Source organism: Indicator indicator, chromosome 5, assembly GCF_027791375.1.
Source record: "Indicator indicator isolate 239-I01 chromosome 5, UM_Iind_1.1, whole genome shotgun sequence".
NCBI classification, from domain to species: domain Eukaryota; kingdom Metazoa; phylum Chordata; class Aves; order Piciformes; family Indicatoridae; genus Indicator; species Indicator indicator.
Window position 1 is genome coordinate 11,309,541 of NC_072014.1, and position 21,063 is coordinate 11,330,603.

The 21,063-nt window shown below is 49.6% G+C and overlaps 1 protein-coding gene across 1 annotated transcript; it reads left to right on the forward strand.

Annotated features, from left to right (window-relative positions):
* Positions 1-4,821: 4,821 nt before the first annotated feature.
* On the forward strand, positions 4,822-6,188 carry GBX2 (gastrulation brain homeobox 2). The gene is made up of 2 exons (XM_054381278.1): positions 4,822-5,332; positions 5,665-6,188. Exons 1-2 carry the CDS (start codon positions 4,822-4,824, stop codon positions 6,186-6,188), a joined length of 1,035 nt encoding a protein of 344 aa, XP_054237253.1.
* Positions 6,189-21,063: the final 14,875 nt, after the last annotated feature.

Sequence of the window (21,063 nt, forward strand, 5' to 3'; positions counted from 1 at the left end):
GTATCAACTGAATAGAGGGGGGGGAAATAAAAATAACCTCGTTCCCCTTATCCGAACGAACTGCGGAATACGAATCAGGGTTGTCGAAGCCAAATTTCTTTTTTTTTGTTGTTGTTCTTTTTTTAACCGAAGCCTTCTTTTTTTTTTTTTTAATAACATACGGCGTCATTTTTACCCCTTTTACCCTCCTTTTCTTAAGGCAAAAATCCCGATTTTTTTTTTTTTTGCTTTGTTTAGTTATTAAAAAAAAAAAAAAGGCGGGGGGGGGAGTGTTGGGGGAGAAAGACGAAAAATACGTCTAAAAAAAAATGAACCAACAAAACTAGCAGCCCATCTCCCGTGTATGGGGTGGTAGTTGTAGGGAGAGAAACCTCCCCGCCGGAGCCGCGTTCCCAGCCTGGAGTGAGTTCAAACGGGAACACGCGAAGAAGTTAATGGGATTAAGCGACGAGTGAAGGGGTTTAGTTGGGCTTTTTTTCCCTTAGAAGCAGCAGGAGGGAAGGGAAGGCGGGCGGAGGGGTTCCCTGGGCACCCACAGACACACGTGGGGCGGCGAGTCTCACCCGGCGGCGTTGCGCTTCTCTCTGCACCCTCTGCACTTCCCGCACAGCAAGCACGCCCCTTCCAAGGGCCAAATCCTGCTCCCGTCCTTCTTACTCCTAGTTCCTCCATCCCAAATACGCTGAAATAAATCCACAGCCACACACAAAAGTACATCTCTGGCCAAGCCCTTCAGTGCAGGGATGGCTGGAGTGTAGGATAGAAAGCCCCAGCTGCATCTCTTATGCTGGTGTTCAGTGCTCACACCTAATCCTTCCATCGCTGAGTATACACTCATTTTGAGAGAAATTTTGCTCACGGTGTCCCCTCTTGCCCACCCTAGGGAGGGAAAAAAAAAAAAACAAACCAAACAACAAAAAAACCCACAAAACCAGAAACAAAACCCCACACTTTAAGAGCACCGCAAGGTGAGATATTTTTAGTGGCATTTCCCATGCAATTAAAATTCCCCAGCAAAGGCAGAGGGTCCTGCAAAAATCACCTCAGTCGGGTCTCCATAAACCAGAGTTTTGCTTTTGATAAAGTCATTGGGTTTATCATTGGCTGCAAAACAGAGGTGTCCCGCACCCCGTGCTGTTCAATAGCCCAGCAGCAGCATGCACCATGCTCTAAATAACGTGTGTCGCTGATGCCCAGTAGGAGGATGGACACGAGTCTCTGTGCCCGAAAGAAACCCATCGCTCAGCTCCCTACAAACAAGCTGGAGGTGCTCAAAAGACAGAAGCAGCCATCAGCTCCTGAGCTCATGGCAGGTCTTGCTGCTGTCCTGAGTAGAGGGATGCTCTGACCTCTGCCACCCTGTGGACTCACACTTGGAAGGTTTCGAGCATCCACTGGTTTTCCTCGTCTTCCACAGCTCCCAGTTTACTTCTTTGTTCCAAAACGCTCTGTCTCTTTCCTTCCCTGATTCGGGAGAAAAGCCCACAATTTCTTTAGAACTCTCTCCACCCAGACAAGAGGTCGCAGAGTCATAGATATCCCCCTAAAATCTGCCCAGTTCAAAGATGCCTCCATATATCTGCTGCTCCTGTCCTGAGGAAGGTTTTCTGGGGCAAAACCTGCCAGAAGACACATACCCTTCAGCAATTCCCACTCTGGGTGATGCAGGATTCTCCCCAGGCATCTTGGTGCCACATTTTGAGCTGGGGCTACACAGGACCAGGTCTGCACCCACACTACAGTCCAGGGGGAAAAGGTCTTTTCCCCTAACCAAGCATGACCCTCTGAAATACCGATTTCTAATATATACTCCGGTTTAGCCCGCCTGAGAAAGGCTCTTGCTATGTCCCGGGTTGGTGGAGGTCCCTCCATAAGGCACGGGGGCAGCTGGCTGGGCTCTCCTGCCCTCCCCTGCCTGCCCCTCGCCTCCCTCCCGCCTGTTACACTTCCCAGGCACAATCACGCTCCGGTTGCTTCTCCGACAATCAGAGATCGCCGACGTTTTTCTTCGCGAGAAAAATCAGCTAATTATGTGCCGAACAAAAAGGCTATTCTCGTCTGAAATAATACTCCCGTCTTGCAAAGGCACTTGTTTGTGGGCAAATTTGGAAGAGGGCTGACAATAAAAACAGCTGCAGGAGCTGGGTGTTGGTACACATTTCCATGCCCTGCCAGATTACCATGCCTAATTATCTCCCCTTTCCGCAATCTAACGTGGTTTCCTGAAAAAAGATGATTCTTCTTCCCCCCCCTCCCTCCCCCCGGCTTTTCTATTTAAACGAAAGCTTTGCTTCTCCGCAAGGATTTCCCGCCCGCTCTGCTTGGTTTTAGAAGGAGTGGGGATGATGCTGATTTGGAAGGCTGGAGGGTTTAGCTTGGCTCCGTTTGCCACCGTGCAAAGGAAGAGGAGACAGGAGCGGATCTGCAATCAGATGATGCCTGCTGGATGATGCGAAAAGGGAAAAGGCAGAAATTGGAGCAAAACAATCACGCATGCAGCTATGAAGCATCCACACAGGAGATCAAAACCTTGCTGGTGCTGTGCTCGGAAAAATCCTGAGCACTGCACTGCCACACATATGGTGGCCTCCACAAGATGGGACATATGGAAATGTATAAGTAAACTGTTCCCAGTCCCTTGAAGTCAGAGATGGGCCCCAAAAGTGTGTGTGCACAGACACATACCTTCCCTGCTCCATCCCAGCGGCAGCTGCTTTTCTGGCCATCCACCCTGTCCCATTTGCCACATCACCGGGGAAAATTATTTTCTCCATTAGAACAACAGAGGGGGGAATCCCAAGACTCACACCCCAGGCACCCAATGGTGCTTAGAACCCCAAAAGTTGAGGCAAAATGGGGAGCCAGATTCAGGGTGGGGTGGCAAAACCTCGGCAACCCAAAATCAATAAACCCCCTTAACTGTTTCTGCTAGGCAAAGAAATCTGTGGAGAGATCAACTGACCCAGATATATGGGCACAGATGAGGAGACAGTCCCCATACCCCTGTTTGGGGAGCTTCTGTGGTGGGAATTAATAGCAAAGGTTTTGTTTTTTTTTTTGGGGGGGGGGGCGGGGGGTGTGGAAGGCTGCAAATGTGACTTGCTGAGGAAAGAGAAGGAGGTTGTGCACCCCCTCCCATGAGAAATCCCAGTAGGTTAATTTTGGGGGAGTCCCCACAGCTTTGAAAGGGAGTTGTCTGTTGGGACATGAAGCTGAAGCTGTGCTGATGTTGGAAGGACCACTCTCACTCCCATGTGCCCTCTAAGTTTTTGGGGGCCTGGAGTGTGGCCATCCAAGAAGGGTAGGATTTAGAAAACAGTGTGGCTGTTGCCATTCTTGGCACTCACCAGCCCAGCTGCTGTGGGGGTTCACCTTCCACCTGGGGTGTTCAGCCTGCCTGGCCTGACATTTGCCATGATCCCCTGGAAAACATGAGCATCAATTAGCTAGAAATGAACTGCAGGTCATTAAGAGCTTCCCACTCTAGCAGGCCTTACAGGAGTGGGATCTTCTGCTGACCCTTGATTTTGGGGAACAACCCCCTCAGCCAGAAGTCACTTTTAGCTTAGATTTGTGCCTAAAAGGCCCCAAAACCAAATCCAGAGGCATGGCCAGCACCATTGTCCTGAGAAGGCTTCAACTTCCCAAAGGCAAGAGGGATCCCACACCCAGACAACCCCTGTCTTTTTTTTCTTTTTCAATCTTTCTTTTTTCACACCCCCTTGCTTTTTTTTTTTTTTTTTTCTCCCATTTAATTTTATTTTCCAAACCACTTGATCTTTGCTTGGGAACCTCCATTAATTGCCTGGGTTTGCCTCTTCGCCTGGTCCCTTTATCATTATTTATGGCCTTTGAAATTGTGTAAAGTTCCCTTGACGTTCAATTTACAAGTTTGGGGGCTTTTTTTTTCTTTTTCTTTTTCCTTTTTTTTTCTTTTCTTTTTTTTTTTTTTGTTCCAGCTTTTGTGCTCGCCAAAGACGTCGTGTTGGAAAAGGCTTTGAGCCGGCCAACATGAGAGGCTCGCCGGAGAAAAGGGAGCAGCCCTCCATCGCTTTTAATTCCGCCGTGTTGCTGAATGGCTCTTTTACATAATTGCAGAAGCAATTTCAAAGCCAAGCCAGGGGCTGACTTTACCCAGAACCACATGGAGCCTATTTGGGGGCTTTTCAACGGAAGGAAAAAAAAAAAAAAAAAGAAAAAGGCGGAGTTGGGGGGGTAGAGAAAAGAGTGAATAAAATAGGGGTTTCTTTAATAAAAATAATAATTTAAAAAAGGGGGTTCGGTGCTTTAGAGGTACCAAATTAGTGTGTCTGATAGGGAATGACACCCGCTCCGGGACAGCCAGAGACCCTACGGAGCTCCCCGACGGCCCCGCGGGGAGCGAGATCCCACGCAGGACGCGGGCGGAGGGCGCCGTGGACGCTCCAGCCTGGGACCGCCCCGTCCGGCGGCCGAGAGGCGGTGGCGTGAATGGGGAGGGGAGGGGAAGCGGGCGTGGTCTCCCCGGCCGGCCCCGCCCCGCCCAATGGGAAGCGGCGGCGGCAGCCACGTGGGGCGGGCCGGGTTCCCAGCCGGGCAAAATGTGAATGGGCGCGGGGGAGTGCGGGCGGGCAGAGCGGTGCGGCGGCGGCGGCGGCAGCGGGCGGGCTCCGCGGGGGCGGACGGCGGTGGCGGGCGGTGGGCCAGCCCCGATGTGCGGGCGGCGGCGGCGGGCCGCGGCCCCGCTCCGCCCCGGTTCTGCCCCGCGCCTGACTGCTGCGCGGCTCTGAGGAGGAGGAAGAAGGAGAGGAGGAAGGTGGTCGCTGCCGCCGCCGCTCCGGCATGAGCGCGGCTTTTCAGCCCTCGCTGATGATGATGCAGCGCCCGCTGGGAAGCAGCACGGCCTTCAGCATCGATTCGCTCATCGGCAGCCCCCCGCCGCCAGCTCCCGGCCACTTCGTCTATACCGGCTACCCGATGTTCATGCCCTACCGGCCCGTGGTCCTTCCACCGCCCCCCCCGCCGCCCCCGGCGCTCCCGCAGGCCGCCCTGCAACCGGCTCTGCCTCCCGCGCATCCCCACCATCACCAGCTCCCCAGCCTGCCCACGGGCTTCTGCTCCAGCCTGGCTCAGGGCATGGCCCTCACCTCCACGCTCATGGCCACGCTGCCCGGCACCTTCCCCGCCTCCCCTCAGCATCAAGAGACCGCCAGGAAGTTCGCACCCCCGGGGAACTTCGAGAAAGCCGAGGGGATACCCTCAGACGGCGGCGGGGACGATGGTAAAGCCTTCCTGGGGAAGGACGGAGCCCTCCTGCCCTTCCCTGCCGCCGACGCCGTCCAGGCCTCCCTCGGTGAGTGAGCGCCGGAACCGTCGGGGGAATATGGGGCTAGGGAGAGGAGTCCCGCTACCCGTTTGGGCTGGGTAGGCTGGGAGGGGGTCGGGAGACCCCCAGGGAGGGGGTAGGACTGGCCCCCGAGGGACTGGTGGCTGCAAAGCCGAGGAGCAGGGAGGTTTCAAATCCCCGTCACTTGAAAAAATGGGAATAAAATAAATCCGCGCGAAAAAATCCCAACAAATATCGGGTGGCAGACCCTTGGGCGTCGGGGCGGGCGGGGGAGTGGTGCGGTGGCCGCGGAATGGACGGTACCAAATGCTAATGAAAGGCCTCTGCTTGGATTTCAGCCGGGGCTCTGCGGGGCCAGGGGAAGGAGGACCCTAAAACAGAAGAGGATGCGAAAGGCAAGGAGGAAAGTTTCTCCATGGACAGCGATCTAGACTATAGCTCGGACGACAACATACCTGGCCAGGCAGCTCACAAGGAAGAGGACTCTGGCAACGTGCTGGAGGAAAACCCCCAAAACCCTCCCAATTCCACCAACACCACGTCCACAGGCAAAAACCGACGGAGGCGAACAGCCTTCACCAGCGAGCAGCTGCTGGAGCTGGAAAAGGAGTTTCACTGCAAAAAGTACCTGTCCCTGACAGAGAGGTCCCAGATCGCTCATGCCCTCAAACTGAGCGAGGTGCAGGTGAAAATCTGGTTCCAGAACAGACGGGCTAAATGGAAACGGGTCAAGGCAGGCAACGCCAATTCCAAGACAGGGGAGCCCTCCCGAAACCCTAAGATTGTGGTCCCCATCCCGGTGCACGTCAGCAGGTTTGCAATCAGGAGTCAGCATCAGCAACTGGAGCAAGCTCGACCCTGATCTCTCCTAACGCTCTTCTGAACCACAGTGTTTTGAAGGAAAAGTTTCCAAATTGGGGTTTGAAAGTGACCAACCCGAAAAAAAAAAAGAGGGAGTGGGGTGGGAGAGAAAGAAGCAAAATACCCCTAAAGCAAATAAAAGCCAACAAGAAGAAATTCCACACAAGCAAACGCATGGCAAATCCCCACCACGAGCGAACTTTAAAGTGAAACTTTCCACTTACCAAGTCAAGTGAGAGTCTGCGAAAGGAAGAGGCTTGGGAAACTGTTTTGGTTTGGAGCAGGAGATATCAAGCCCTGGAAGAGACACACAGATATTTATTATTACGCTGCCCCTGCTTTGTATGTACTGGCGCTGCCTTGGCTGCGCTGGGGACCGCAGATGCGGTGCAATGTCGGCGCTGGATCCAGCAGCAGTTTGCCTGTTGTCCCCCCACCCCAGTCACCGTAGAGACATCCTCAGCGAAACCTGCAGCGCGCCTTTAGCCACCTTTGGGGTTTTCTTTCTTAGCAGGGGCAAAAGGTAAAAAACAAAACAAAACAAAAACAAAAAAAGAAAAGAAATAGACAAGAGAGAGAACAAAAATGAAAGTAAACTAAGAGTTTCATTTCATGCCTTTTTTTATTTTAATTACTGTTTGGTTTTATTTCCAATGGCTGAGTGGCAGGCACTCGGGGATGATTATTTTTTTTTTAATATATTTTTTTGCCTGGCTTTCTGTTGATTTGGTTTGCCTATTCTACCAAGCCATGTTTAAAGAGAGAGGGGGGGGGGGGGGAAAGCACGATTTTCTCTATTGTGTTTAATTTATTTCAATGTAGCTTATTTCCTTATAAGTTATGAAATTTAAAAGCAAACTAAGTCTTGTGAATAAAAACCGACAAAGAAACAAAAAAGACAGGAAAAAAAAAAAAAAAAAAGCCCTCCATTCCCCGGCTGTTCTGTCCAGGATTTGGCATTGAGCTGATTTTCTTTTCCCCTCCTGTGCTGCCGAATCAGAGCAACGATGCTCTTGCAGCCACATTTATTGTTGCAGAGGGTGGAGATGGACAAAAAGTTTCCCTTAAAAAAAAAAAATCCTTTTATTTGGGAGAGGAAATGATGGGAATTCTGGAAAAAGGCTTTTTTTGCGAATAATAGTGAACGGCCTCGGGGGGTGGAGGAGACGGGGCAGAGACCTCCCCACAACCTTCGCCCCCCCCGCCAGGAGCCGGCCGGGTTTTATGGGGTACGGTCGCTCAGTGGGAGACAGAGCCGGGGCAGGGGTGCTGCGGGCTGGCTCGGGGGTGGGGACCGGAGTGTCCCGCGTTCTTCCTGCTCCGCATCCTTCCCACCTCTTCCCCCCCTCCCATTTTACGCATCCCGGTCGTATCCGTGTCGTTGGCGGCGGCGGCTATATGGAATTAAAGAGCAAATTTTAAAAAGTGTGCGGGGTGGGGAGGGAAACGTCTATTAAAATTAAACTAGGGGTCATTCAAGAGAGCGATTCGCTCCCGAGGTACTGGCGAGTAAATTAAGGCTTGGAAGTGGTCACATCTTTTATAGTCCTTGCACTTCATCATTTATTTATTGTTATTATTATCACTATTATCTTGTAACGGCGGGTTCGGAGGGGGCTGCAGCGGCTCCGGGGAGGGAAGCGGCGGCTGTCTCTGCTCTTTGCTCCCCGTTCCTACCAGCCGCATCACCAGAACGGAACGGCCCCGGGCAGCATCGCTGCCTGACGCTGCCGTCCCCACAGGCAGCGAGGACACCCCCAACATAATTGCATCCTTTTCGGCAGCCGCCACCTCTGCCCGGTCCTTGGGCTCGTTAAAAAAAAATATATTATTATTGTTATTATTATTATTTTTCGGTTGGGTTTCTGCGCGGCAGTTTGGACACGTGTGGGGTGAGCCCCCCCCCACTCCCCCCCCCCCCCCCCCCCCGGGCTTTCCAGAACGACTCCTATTTATTTTAATTTTTTTTTCAGAAATTAATTTATTTTGGTTTGCTTTCGGTGCAAAGGGAAGACTGCTTGGAGCACGGAGCTGGCTCGGGCAGCCTGGCTCTACCCACCCCATGGAGGGGGGGATGTGGGTTATATTTTAGGGAGGAGCAGCTGGTCATCACCCCTATCCCCCCACCCCCAAAGCCAGCATCTGCCCCAGGCACAAGAAAGTTATTTGCTCTGTGTGCTGGAGTCCCCCATTACCCCCTCCCCAGCCCCCAGGAGCAGAGCTTTGGGGCTGGAGGGGGGAGCCCTGGCCGAGGGCCGGAGAAGGAGATAAACAAGCGAGGGGGTTGATAGCTGTCATCATCACCATCATCATGGCTTTCATTTGGCTGCCTAATGAGTCAGATCACAGGCAGAGAGAAAAATTGTCAATCGCCCAGGCTCTAATGAATTTTTTTGCAAATTGTAATCAAGCCAGGCCGTCTCAGCTCGCTGATTAATGAGACCCAGGAGGCCCGGCCAGCACCTCAGCTTTTTATTCCATCCCGTCCTCCCTGCACTAAATTAACAGCAACTTGTCTGAGCTTCAAATTAACTCCCAATGATTAATTCTGATGGGGGGGTCTGAAGAATAGCTCGTCCTAATAGGCACTGGCCTCTGATGCTGTTTGAAATTAATACACTTCCCCTTTGGCTGCCGGCTTTAATCCAAGGTTGGGTTTTGACATCACTATATTTGTTGTTACAATAAATTCCTCTTACATCTGCAGATCAAATAATTGCACTGCTTGGGGAGTGCAGCAGAAATGCCATCCCGCTTTGCAGCAGCCCAAAGTCAGAGAGAAGGGAAAGCGGCCTGCTACCCTTCGCCTCACCTCCAGCCTGCCTTTGGCAACCCCCTTTCCTTTGATATATACACAAAAATGTATATTTTTAAGCCTTTGCTGTTCGGTGGCACTCAGTTGCAGTGGCCACAGAAGCCAACTCTTCTCTGTAGGGGTGAGGAGCTTGCTGCTTTGCTCTTAAATAAGACATCACAGCTTTGTAATCCCCCCCACTTCTTACCCCATCACCGCAGTGACCCGGCAAACTCACCGTATGCCAGGGCTGCCGCAGAGACCAGACAAACTCGGCGTATGCCAGGACGGGTCAGGCGGGGGTGGTGCTGAGGGGACACACAACTCCAGCTGCAGCCCCCTGCTTCCTCAGTGGGGGCAGATTGCTGTCCACCTTGTTTCTGTTTGTATTGACTTAATTGGTTTAATTATTTCAGCTGGGACTGGCCAGGCTCGGCTTTGTGCCTTTTACCTGCCCTGGGGATGCGGCCACACTGCCACAAGGACCCCTTTGTGCCCAAAGTGGGAGGTGCCAGACCTCCTCTCCGCTGGGGTCATCCCCAGTAATAGCGAGGGCCTCCCCTCTGTGCATCCCAGTATCAGGAGATACGGGTGAGGAATTCGTACTGCTGCTGGGAATAACCACCCCCAAAGGATGGAGCAGCTTCCTCGTTCCCCAATGGGTGCATGTTACCCCCTGCAAGAGACACCCACCCAGCCCTCTGGGCCCACTAGCCTCCAGGATCGAGCCCTGCTTCCTTCCTGCACTTCCATGGGCTGTATCAATCTTCATCGTCGAGGAGGAGAGCGATGAGGCCGGTAAGCAGCGACCGATGCAAATTCCCGCTGTCACCGTCATAAAGCACCCGGCACCCTGACACACAAAAGCAACACCATATGTACGAAGACAACCTGTATGAATTATAAATTGCATCATAAAAATTGATTGCCTATCCCAACCCTTCAGAAACACATGATGGGAGGGGGGGTAAAGAAACCCACCCAGTACTCTGAACTGGCTACCCCATGGCAGGAGGGGACACTCTGCCCAGCCACCCGGCATCCCTTGTGGGTGCGAGGTCCCTTCCCGTCCCCCTCCCTGCCACCGCGGGATGCTCACCCGCCCCTTGCTTGCTCTTTTCTCCCTCCTGCTACGCCTGGCCCATAGAGAGCCTTAATCTATTTATTTCAAGCCACTTCATCCTCTCTCCCGCTTTTGTCCCGGCCCCAGCCTCTGGCTTTGTGGCAGGACCGCTGAGGTTTTAAAAGCCCCTTCCCCTATAGTTTGAGGTCTCCTTGGCTGCCTGAATTACAATGGCTAAAACAGGATTACACTGACCTGATCCTATTAAACTCGCCAATCGATCTGTGCCGCCCTCCCTCCAGCTCGGCAAACTTGCTCACCCAACTTTCCCCAGGGCTCAGCCTGAGAGGAGATGCAAAATGCTGTGCTTCCAAGTGGGCCTGATGGAGGAAGAATGGAGCTAGGCTATTTCTTTTTTTTTTTATTATTATTCTTTTTTTCTTCCTCAGAGCCACGTGGATTTTAAACCTCTGCTTTATCTCCCAGTATCTCAGCTGCAAAGAATAAAAGCAGCTTTCTCTTGGTCTCGCAGGTGTTGTGACTTCCAGCCCCGGTGTGAGATTAAGTCATACAGATAAATCACATCGAAAGGGGCATTTTAGCTCTAAGTGAAACGATTCTCCCCCCCTTTGCTAAGGGCCACCCTGAAGCTGCCTGCTGCAGGACACAGAGGCTCCTGGTCCTCCTTCTACAAACAACCCAATGTGGAGAAAAACCCCAGGGTGTAAACATCCTCAGCCCCTTGCTGTGATACTGAGCATGCTGGAGGAAAACCTGAGCAAGGGCTGCCCATGCTCATAGTATCCCCAAGCCCCTCTGGTACCCACCAGGGCTGGGATCCCCATGATGGGAGCATCTCCCCAGTATCCCTCTGCAGCCAGAGGACCACATCACCAGTGCAGGCAGGGCTGACTGGCAGCAAGTCCTTCCTCCTTTTTTTATTTATGAAAAGGAGCACAGGCCCAGCTCAGCGACACTTCCCTTGGCAGCGGGCAGACGGACCTGCGGCAGCCGGCGTGATCGGCTGGCTGGGGACGCTCTGCGCTGCCGCGGTGCTGCGGCACATCCCCATCTGCGGAGGAACGGGTGCCTGGAACTAATCCCCTGCCCTCCCCCGGGAAAATAATTACGAGGCAGGGGAATAATCTGAAAATGGCAGTAAAATATGGGGTGTTTATGCTGACCTGCCAGGATGACAGAATTAGTGGCAAGGGGCCTGAATTAGTGGCAAAGGGCCTATCGCCGACTCCGGGGGAGCAGTTTTAATGCTCAAATCCTATTAATTAACAGAGCAAAAGACAAACCAGGGACTCCCATTTATAATTTTCTAGGACCGTGGTGTTACCAACAGCGAGGAGCTGGAGCTCACATGGCAAATACGTGTTGCCAAGTGCCTGTCGTCTTCCCTCTTCACACCCCTAAAGGGTACCAATGTCTTAAAACTGGCCTCTCAGCAAGGGGCATGAGCAGTGATTTTTTTTTTTTTTTTAAGGTAATATATCCTGATACTCTGTGGGGTGACAGAAATTGCATCTGCCTAAGCCTCAACAGATATCTTTGCTGTTTTCTGCCATTTGTGGTCCTGTTCAAGATGTCTCTGCTTGCTGCAATGACATCCAAACTCAGAAACGATGTGGGAAAATGTGGGTATGGCCCCAAACATCCCTTTGAGTGACACCTGTCTCCTTTACTGATGCTCCCAGAATAGCCAAAAGAAGCTATGGGCATGGTTACACAAACCAAATAACTGGGTTTTTTGCTGACGATCTCAACTCAAAGTGAGTTGCAACTGATTTCTTTGGGCAATAGCCACAACTCCTCTCCCAAAAGCTGTCTTGTACATTCTCAAGGCATGCCCCATTCACTCCAGATTTGGCAGCTGGGCATAAAATACACAGGCTCCTCCAAACCCCTACGCTGCAATTGCTAGGTCACCCTCCTGCCAAATTTCAAGGCCTTGAACCAAAGCTGGAAGACACCCAAGGGTCCTTAAGTAGCAGCAACTGTATTTTTTTTTTGCACTGCTTGAAAAAAAAGCACAAAGCATTTGTTCTCAGTGTTCTTCACCCAAAAGATCAAGATTTGGGTTGAAATTCTCTTTCCCCACCAAACACCAAGACAGCCCCCCCCCCTCTACCCCATGCAGCAACACACCCCAAATAATTAAAACACTCTGCAGCCCCAACAGCAAGGACCATTACAAAGAGTTCAACTGGCATCAGTAACAGCAGCTTTCTGCCCCCACCCTCAGCCCAAACTGACACTCACCTCTTTGCAGGTGGTGAGTGGAGGAGAGATGAGGACAGATGACAGCAGAGACCTTCTGCAAACTGTGGCTGCTTGTAGATTCAGTGCCGAACATTTACAAATAGCCTTCTCCATGCTAAGAAGCCACTTGGGCTTTTATGAACATGCTCTAATTGTATCTATCAAAAACGTTGCCTTTCTGAATTAGGATAATGGTCAGTTTTAAGGCATACATCTGTATTTTATTTATTCTTATATATATTGGCTCCTAAGCCCACGACTGCTATTTCTCCCCCTCCCCAATTATTTTCATGTTTCCCCATTTCCAAAGCAGCAATAAGTTCCTGTGAAAAGAAGGGTAATAGGAAGTCTCTCTCTAAGAGAAATTGTTAATTTGGGATTTATAAAGGACTTTCCTTAATGAATAATAGTTGAGATCGATCTGTCTTCCTGCTTCATTCTGCGAAGTAACATTTGTGAAGTAAGGTGATCCCAATTACTCCCTCTGATAACCCTCTCCAGCAAGAAATTTCAGACCCACAGCCATGAAACCTGCCTGCCACAGCTTCCCCAGTGCCATCAGCATTGCCTCTGTGAGGCTTTCTGCCCTCACCAGCCCATCATCCCCCTTCCCTTGACTGGTGGACCAGCTCCATCACCTGAAAACCCCAGGCTGGGATGTCCCACAGCCTCCCCATAAGGGATGGTTCATCCAGCTTTACTAGTTGGGATCACTTTGGAGGTCCCATACTGGGATTGTCACCCCTTGTCACCAGGATGCCAGGGTTTAGAGACCATCTACAGCCCCTCAGAATGCCTGGTGTTCTGACATCCATGAACCTCCTGTCTTATCATAGGAGACTGAGAAATGACTCAATTATTGTCCATAAGTGCCTTCATGGGAAGACAATACCGGCACTAAAGGGCTCTTGAATCAATGGAAGGATGGTAGCCTGAGAATCAACATTGGCAGCTCAAGCCAGGCAGACTCAAATTAGAAATGAAGCTTTTTTTCCCACCTTCCCCCAACTACCCCTGGGAATGCAGAGGATCACTAGAGATCCAAAAGACGGTGTGAGGGCTCTCTCCAGCCCTTGGGCTCTTCAGCTTGAGGCTGGATGCCTTCAGGGAAGAGTTGCTTCAGTCAAGTGTAGGTTTTTGCCATAGCAAGTGCCTCCTCCATCTGTTTTGCCATCCTAGAATCATAGAAAGATTTGGGTTGGGAGGAACCTTTAAATGTCAGCTAGTACAATCTTCCTGCAGTAAGCAGGGACATATTTAACAAGATCAGCTTGCTCAGAGCACTGCCCAAGCTGACCTTGAGTGCTTCCAGGGACAGGGCTTCTACCATCTCTCTGGGCAACCAGGACCAGTGTTTTGCCACCCTCATCATAAATATTTCTTTCTTAGATTCTGTCTAAATCTCCCCTCTTCTAGTTTAAAACCATCACCTTTTGTCCTGCGAGTTCCTGCTATAAAGACTGTTCTCATCTTTCTTACAGGCCCCCTCTAAGTACTGAAAGATTGTGATAAGGCCTCCCCAGAGCCTCCTCCTCTTCTCCATGCTGATCAACCCCAACTCTTTCAGCTTGTCCTCATAGCAGAGGTGTTCCTGCCTCCCTTTCCTTTGGTTCCTACAGGGAATGAAGCTGTGGAAATCCTATTCCCTTCCTTACTCTGTTTGATGTCATTCCACACTCATATCCCCATCCCACATCCAGTGACTGGTGGGACTTCTGGAGGGACAGAAACTGAGAGGATGGAGCTTTTCCCCATGCTTTAACTAGCAAGTCCTGATTCCTCAACTCCTCACCCTCTGGTGGTGAGGCAAGCTCTGCCACAGCACCAACTCTCCCCTTTCTCCTTGCCTCTGCTCAAGAGACATCCTGCATCAGCCCAGAGATGCTCTGGCAAACACAGGGAACATCAACATCACTTCTGGGGGAATTTCTGGAGAGAACAAAAATCTAGATTTTTTTTCTTTCAAAGCAAAAAACAACAAAAAAAATCTCTTTTATATCACCTTCAAGCAGCTGGAGGGAACTAAGAAGCACAAGTTGTGAGAGGCTTGCTCTGGGTCACCTCTTTTGAAGGTGACCCATGAACAACATTGCCTTTGAAGGTGACCCATGGACAACATTGCCTTTGGGCACCTTGTCACTGCCACAAGGACTATTTTTGGTGTTTGAGCTCTGTTACTCTGCTGGTGGGCAAAGAGCAGAATACACCCATTTTCTATCCTCACCTTGCAAGCATCATCCTGCCTGTGAGCCAGAGCTGGTCTGGGCACAGTGCTCAGACCCTCCCTCACCCCTCAGGGAGGGGGATGCTGTGGGTACAACCCTGCCCACATCTCAACCTCAGGCACTGTCTGGGAACACTTTGCTAGCTCCAAGTGCTAGAAACAGTGAAATCCTGACATTATTTTTTCACCTGGCATAAACCTCATTGCTGCCAGTATTAACTGGCCAGGGCGATTAGTGGCAGCCATCAGCCAATAAATAAATTGGAACCATCTCCAGACCTGATTAGCTTGCTAATTAAGCTCAGTTACAGGGAAATCTGCAGTCAATCAGCCCGGCCATTACCAGTTGGATCTGCAGAGTGGGAGCTGTAGATGCTGCATCTCTGCTGGGGAGGAGGAAGAGGGGAGCCTGCTGGGGGTGGGAAGGAAGGTGGTACCAAAATGTGCTTTCTTCAGCAACGATCGGAGATGCTCACCCATCTGGGGCGGTTCCCAGCAGCCTGCAGTGCCCCCACACTCTCAGGGCATCCTGCTCTGATGCTTTCAGGGAAGATTGCCCCATTCTGCTTCAGCCGCCAAGGTGCTTGGCACCACAGCCCTTTCCAGTCCACAAACTCCCAGGAACTGCAGAACGCCTCCAAAGACAGCCCATTCAGAAGGGTAAACACAGGGCTGAGGGGGGTATTTATTTTTTGGCTAGGCCAGACTCCTTCCCCTCTTTCCCATGACAGTGTGCAGCTCTGACATCACTGTGGCTCTTCTCTCCAGCACCCAGCCATCCTTTTGGGCTCCCATACCAAAATGCTGTTGGAACATCACCATTCTAGCACAGAAGCCAAGGGCTCTCAGTGGTTTATTCTTGCCTGCAAAGTAGATGCAACATCCCCTGTACAGCCCAAAGCAGGGGCAGGATTTCAACACACATACTGAGCCCTTGCTGTCAGCATCGCAGGAGGAGGTGTTCCCACATTCAGGGCCTCCTTGCTCCCCACAGATGCAGCTGCAACTGCTTTTTTCTCTACCTTGTCCTTCCTCCAGCTCTGGCAACTCAAAGCTGGTTGGGATCCCAGCTCTTGCTTCATTAGATGGAAATACCTGGCCTTTCATTTCTGCTAATCCTCCTAAACTATGTGAATTGTTTGCTCCTGCACCAAAATGACCATAAATGATTATTTCCTACCGCAAATAGTGATCAGGAGGTTCTCTTCAACTGAGCAATGAGCAGCCCTTCGTGTTGGCAGCGCTGATGCCAAGCCATTTCCCCAAAGGCTTGAGCAAACCCCAGGCAGGCTGCGCTCTCCAAGAGCCCAGCATCAATCCCCTGAGCAAAGGGAAAGCCCTACTGATGGTTTTGCAGCTCCACATCCCTCCATCCCTCCTGCCCCACGGCACAACATCGCCTTTCTTCTTCTGCCGCTTCAGCTCTTGTCATCCTCTCTTTGGCAAACGCAAGGAGTTTCCCTGGCTTAAAACCAAACCAATCTGGAAGTCAGGGACTGGAGACTGGAGGGGGCAGAATACAAATAAATAAGTGCTAATTGCCGGCCGTAGCGCTGCACGTCAAGCACGGTGACTGCAGCCACATTTATTGGCCAATTAAGGGCTTTACTGGATGCAAGGCGAGATAAATGACTGCCTGGTGGGTTTCCCAGTCCTGGTGCCCATTTGTGGTGTTCTTCCTGCATATTTAGTGGCTTCACCAGGAGGAACCACATTTCACTAATGCACCCTCCTGGTAGCTCCTACTCTTCATAGCTGGATTTGATGATCTTAAAGATCTTTTTCAACCTAAATGATCCTCTGAAGATATGTTCTGGGCATTGACTGCGTGGGAACTGTAATGGTATAGGAATACTTCAGCAAGGAAAAACCACTATTCCTGCTTCTCCCTGCAAGCATCACCTGCCTCAGATCCATAAGGGAAATAAAGAAGAAAAGTTCAGAAGGATGAACTTGAAGGTAGGTGATGCTGAACTCAGAAGAGCTTTGTGTGGGACATGCTGTCCTCTGGCCCAGATTTCTGCTGGGTTTTTCACAGTCAGGATAATGTCAAGTTTCTGAGGAGCATCTCTGGACACCACTTCCATCTCCTGCCACTGAGTCATTGAGCAATTCTGGACATGAGGAACATGCTGCCCCAGGAAGGGCCCCCTCAAGAAAAGAAATTGGGCCAAGCCACTCCAAAGCAGGGGTCCCACTGCCACGCTTCCTCCCCAGGATAATGGAAGTGGGGGAGGAAAACGGTGGTGCTTCTTCATCACCACTGAGGACCTCCTTGACGTGGGATGCTGTGGATGCTCAAAACTTTCAACAGAGTCAGGAGACCAGCCAAACTGACACAGAGAAATTCACTGAGGATTACCAAACTTGCCAAAGTCCCTGAATTTTAACCAGGTTGGGGAAATACATACCAAAGGCCTCACAGAATCTGGTTTTACACTCTCCTCCAGCGTGGGATTTTGGCCACAGGTGGAGAAGAAGTGTTGGTGTGTGTGGATCATTGACCTGGCTCTTTAAGACTACTTTTACCTGCTATTCATGAAGTGTAAGATGCTTTACTTTCCTATGAAAACAGCTGAGTTTGCATGAGTTTGGCTCTCTTCTGGAAAACAAAGCTGGTAACCGGGGGGCCAGCCCCATCCTACCATTGCATTGCATGTGACCACTGTGTGGGATGTCCTCAGTTGTCTCATCCCATCACCCTCTTCATACCAGTTTAGATTTGTGTTAAAGAACAAATCAGAAACTGGCAAGGCTGCCATGGGAATAATTTTGACTGAGGGCTAAAATGCTGCAGTACCTACAGAACAAGCATTTTCTGGGCTCTTGAGCTGGTGCTCCCAGCATCCATCAAAGCTAATTCTTTGTAGACATGGTTGAAATGCACAGCAAGGCCTTATGGCAGAGTAACAGCCCAGGCTTTACAGTAATTGCTCTTTTTCTGAAAAAAAGAGAGAGGAAGAAAAAAAGAAAAAAAAGGTGGGGGTGGGGGTGTGTCCCCTACTCTCATTATGAGAATCAATAGCTTTCTTTCAAAATCTTTTCTGACCCTTGTTGCTTTGCAGTAGGACATTTTCTTTTCTTCCTAGGCATCTGTGAATGCCACCAGCTGAGAGCATTTCAGGGTGACACAGGGGTGGGCTTGGGGTAGGTGACAAATGTGGGCATGAAAGACATCCTTAATTTTGCTCCACCATTCTTGGCACCAGGACCTTCCAGGAGAAGCCAGATCTTAGGAAGGTTGCTAGAGAGCAAAGTCAGCCATGCCCATCACAAAATCAAACTCCATACCCCAAAGGGGGGAGGGACAGATGATTCCTAAAAAAAAAAAAAAAAAGCACTACTATAGCTTTACACCAGGGGGAATCCAAAACAAGTTCTCCCATGTTCCAAGTTCACATTTCAGATCCAGAAGGTGAGAACACAAATCATCCACTTCCTGCTTTGGTATTGGTTGGACACGTGATGAGGTTAAACAGGGTGGGAAAACCTTACAAGAACAAAGGCATACCCCTGCTGTATGACAACATAGTCAGCTAGACCCCCTCACTCCCCCTGCCCCCAAAAAAAAAAGAAAAAAGAAAAAAAATCACCATCAGTTCTGTAGTTTTTTATCATCCACAGGATCCCTGCAGAACTTGGGAGAATTGAAGAGCAGAAAGGAAACACAAAACCTCCCTCAAACCCCAAATCTCTATCAGACAAGACAGAACTGCTAACTCCCTGCAGGTGGGGTTCCTCATGAGATGGGCAATAACCTGAAGAATGAACAAATTAAGGCCCAGACACAAGCAGACATACAAGATAAAACAAAAAAAAACTCCAATCCCACACTCTGGGCAGTCCTGCTCAGCCTGGAAGATGCAAACTCACCTTTCACATCTTGGCCTGGTCTTCTCTTGTACAAAATCCTGCTGCAGTGAGGTCCTGTGATGTACTGGAAAATCCATCCATCTCGGTATTGGTATTGATCAGGCTGCCACTTGGTATAAGCCCATGCACTGCACTGGGTGCAAGACCAGAAAAAGAGACATCTTCAACCTGCTGCTTCTCCACTGCTTATCTATGGCTATCATAACCCCACCTCTTTGAGGGAAATTCCCTACTTCTTTCACCTCTTCAGAGCTCTGCTAATTTCTGAAGATCCCTAATTTCTCTGAGTCTTTTATAAGGTGAGACAAGCGCAGGTGGACTAAACCCAGCATCGGTTACCTTGCTCCATGGTGTCCTTATAAATCTTAAGGTCTTACACCTTGCTCCATGGTGTCCTTATGAATCTTACGGTCTTATACTTCTTTCTTCATCCCAGGGCATGTTATTTAAATCAACTTACTGTTTTTCCCCCATTAGAGTGCATTTACTGAATTATAGCTGCTCTTCTCTACGTACCCACCTCAATACCACACAGCTGTCTTGGCCTTATGCAGTTTTTCCACGGCCACTGTTACCACCAACCATCTTGCCAATCCCTTGAGACACACTGGTCCAGGAAGGGACCCTTCTGGCATGTGGCTCATTACCAGTCTGCTCAGGTGAAATCCCATCATCTTTTGCTTCCCTCTCCATCCCATCTCCCAGCCTTCTGCATCAGGGCAGTATTTTGTCTTCTCCTTGAACCAGCTTAGATTCCCGATTTCTTCCCATGATGTAACTCAGGCCAAGACCTTTAAAAATGTAAATAGATGTCAATCAGTTGCCCATTGTTCAGGACTTTAAATGACTTGTTCAGAGAAGCCTAATCGAGAGCCATGATTTTCCTTCAAAGAAGTGATTAGACCATACCATATCATGACCTTAAAGATGTTTTATTATTCTTATTTTAAATGATCATTTCAACCAATTTAGCAGATACAGATGTAACCGTTACCGGCCTAATTCCTTGGATCTCCTCCAGAGACTCTTAAAGCCTAGGTGCAACATTTACTACTCTCTCTTCCTCAGGGAGAATAACTGTTTTTAATGAAAGCTGGCATATTTTTGCTGGGAGATCTGTCATTCAGTTCATAAGCACTTTCAGAACTCTTAGATATACACCATTAAGGTCTGGCTGACTTACTGCTTTTTAATTTATCAATTTGCACCATTACTGGCTCTTCTGACATCCCAGGTCTCGGGTAATACTTCATCTTTATTACTGGCAAGGAGTGACAGGATCTCATCATTAATACGGGCAGAAAAGTGGGGCCAGGGCAGGTGTATCTCAATAACACAGCAATGAAGACTCAAGCAAAGAAGCAAGCTGCGACGAACAAGTTTTCTTGTCTTTATTAGAAAGAGACCTATACAATATAGTAGCCTCTCTCTGCAGTACTTTACAACTTTTTTTTTACCTTTTTTTGGTTTGTTTTTGTTTTAATTATTCAGAATACTGTACAACTGACACAAAAATCTCAACGCGGAGAGAAAGAGAGAGAGAGAGGAAAGGGAAACATAATACAAACTGGCATACCTAATCAAACCAAAAATCATATGAAACAACAAGCAAAGTGAAATGTTTGTCAATGGGTTTAATTACAGTACAAACAATATAAATAAAGCATCATTGAGTCATTGTAAAACAAACTTGCTGAATGAGGTAATATAAAAACAACAACAAAAGACGTATTTTGCTTTTTTTTTTAATAATTTCCACACTGTCTTGTCGTCATTTATACATTACTATTTACAGAAACAGAAAAAACCAAACAAAACAATAAAACCCCCCACAATACAAAACAAAAAAACCCCAATAAACAAACAAACAAACAAACAAAAAACCCCCACCAACCAAAAACTCCAGAACTTGCTCTAAAGCCTGCCATGTGCCAGGTAACTTCTGCCTCTCCCTCAAGCAGAGGTCTCAGGTGTCCCTGCTCACCTGGGTTCCCTTTCTGCCCATTCCAATCAGAAAGGCAAACACAACAAAGCAGAAAAACTGAAAGACTTGGGGGCTAAATGCAGCTGGATGTAAAACTGAGTCTTTGCAGGCAGCCACAGGGTGTAAAGGAATAGAGGAAAGAAGCAGGTTACGGATCTGCTTCCCAAGTGGTGCTGATGGCACTTCCCCCAAATAAAGGTATCAGCTAGACAGAACCTCAAATCACAACCTTACTGAAACCAGGGGCCAAACTCTGACTTCAGAGAGGTCAGAATACAGCCCATCTCTGCCCAGCTCTGCTGCCTTGAAGCTCTTTTGTCTTGGCCTTGGGTAAAGCATTCAGGACATGCTTAAACCCCACAGAAGTCAAGAGGTTTAAGGGAGCAGGAGCTGCAGAATCAGGCTCCTGGCAATTCTAAACGAGACTCCAAAGGCAATGGCAACATAAAACAAGCCCTGGTGTTTTTTTAAAAGCCACTCCTCTCACAAATACCCCTGCAGTTTGTGCACCCACCTATGCTAGCTGCCTACAAGTGAGAGATGCTCTTGACATTGGAACAGTAAAAGAGAGCTGGACTGAATGCATGCAGTCCTTTGGAAACTTGGTATTCCCATGGAGCAATGAGCTGTGCTTTCAGAGGATGGCTACATCCTATTTTCCCCATGGACT

Coding starts and splice junctions, on each gene's coding strand:
- GBX2 (XM_054381278.1), top strand. CDS start 4,822: ATGAGCGCGGCTTTTCAGCCCTCGCTGATGATGATGCAGCGCCCGCTG. Junction 5,333..5,664: donor CGCCGTCCAGGCCTCCCTCG/GTGAGTGAGCGC, acceptor CTTGGATTTCAG/CCGGGGCTCTGCGGGGCCAG.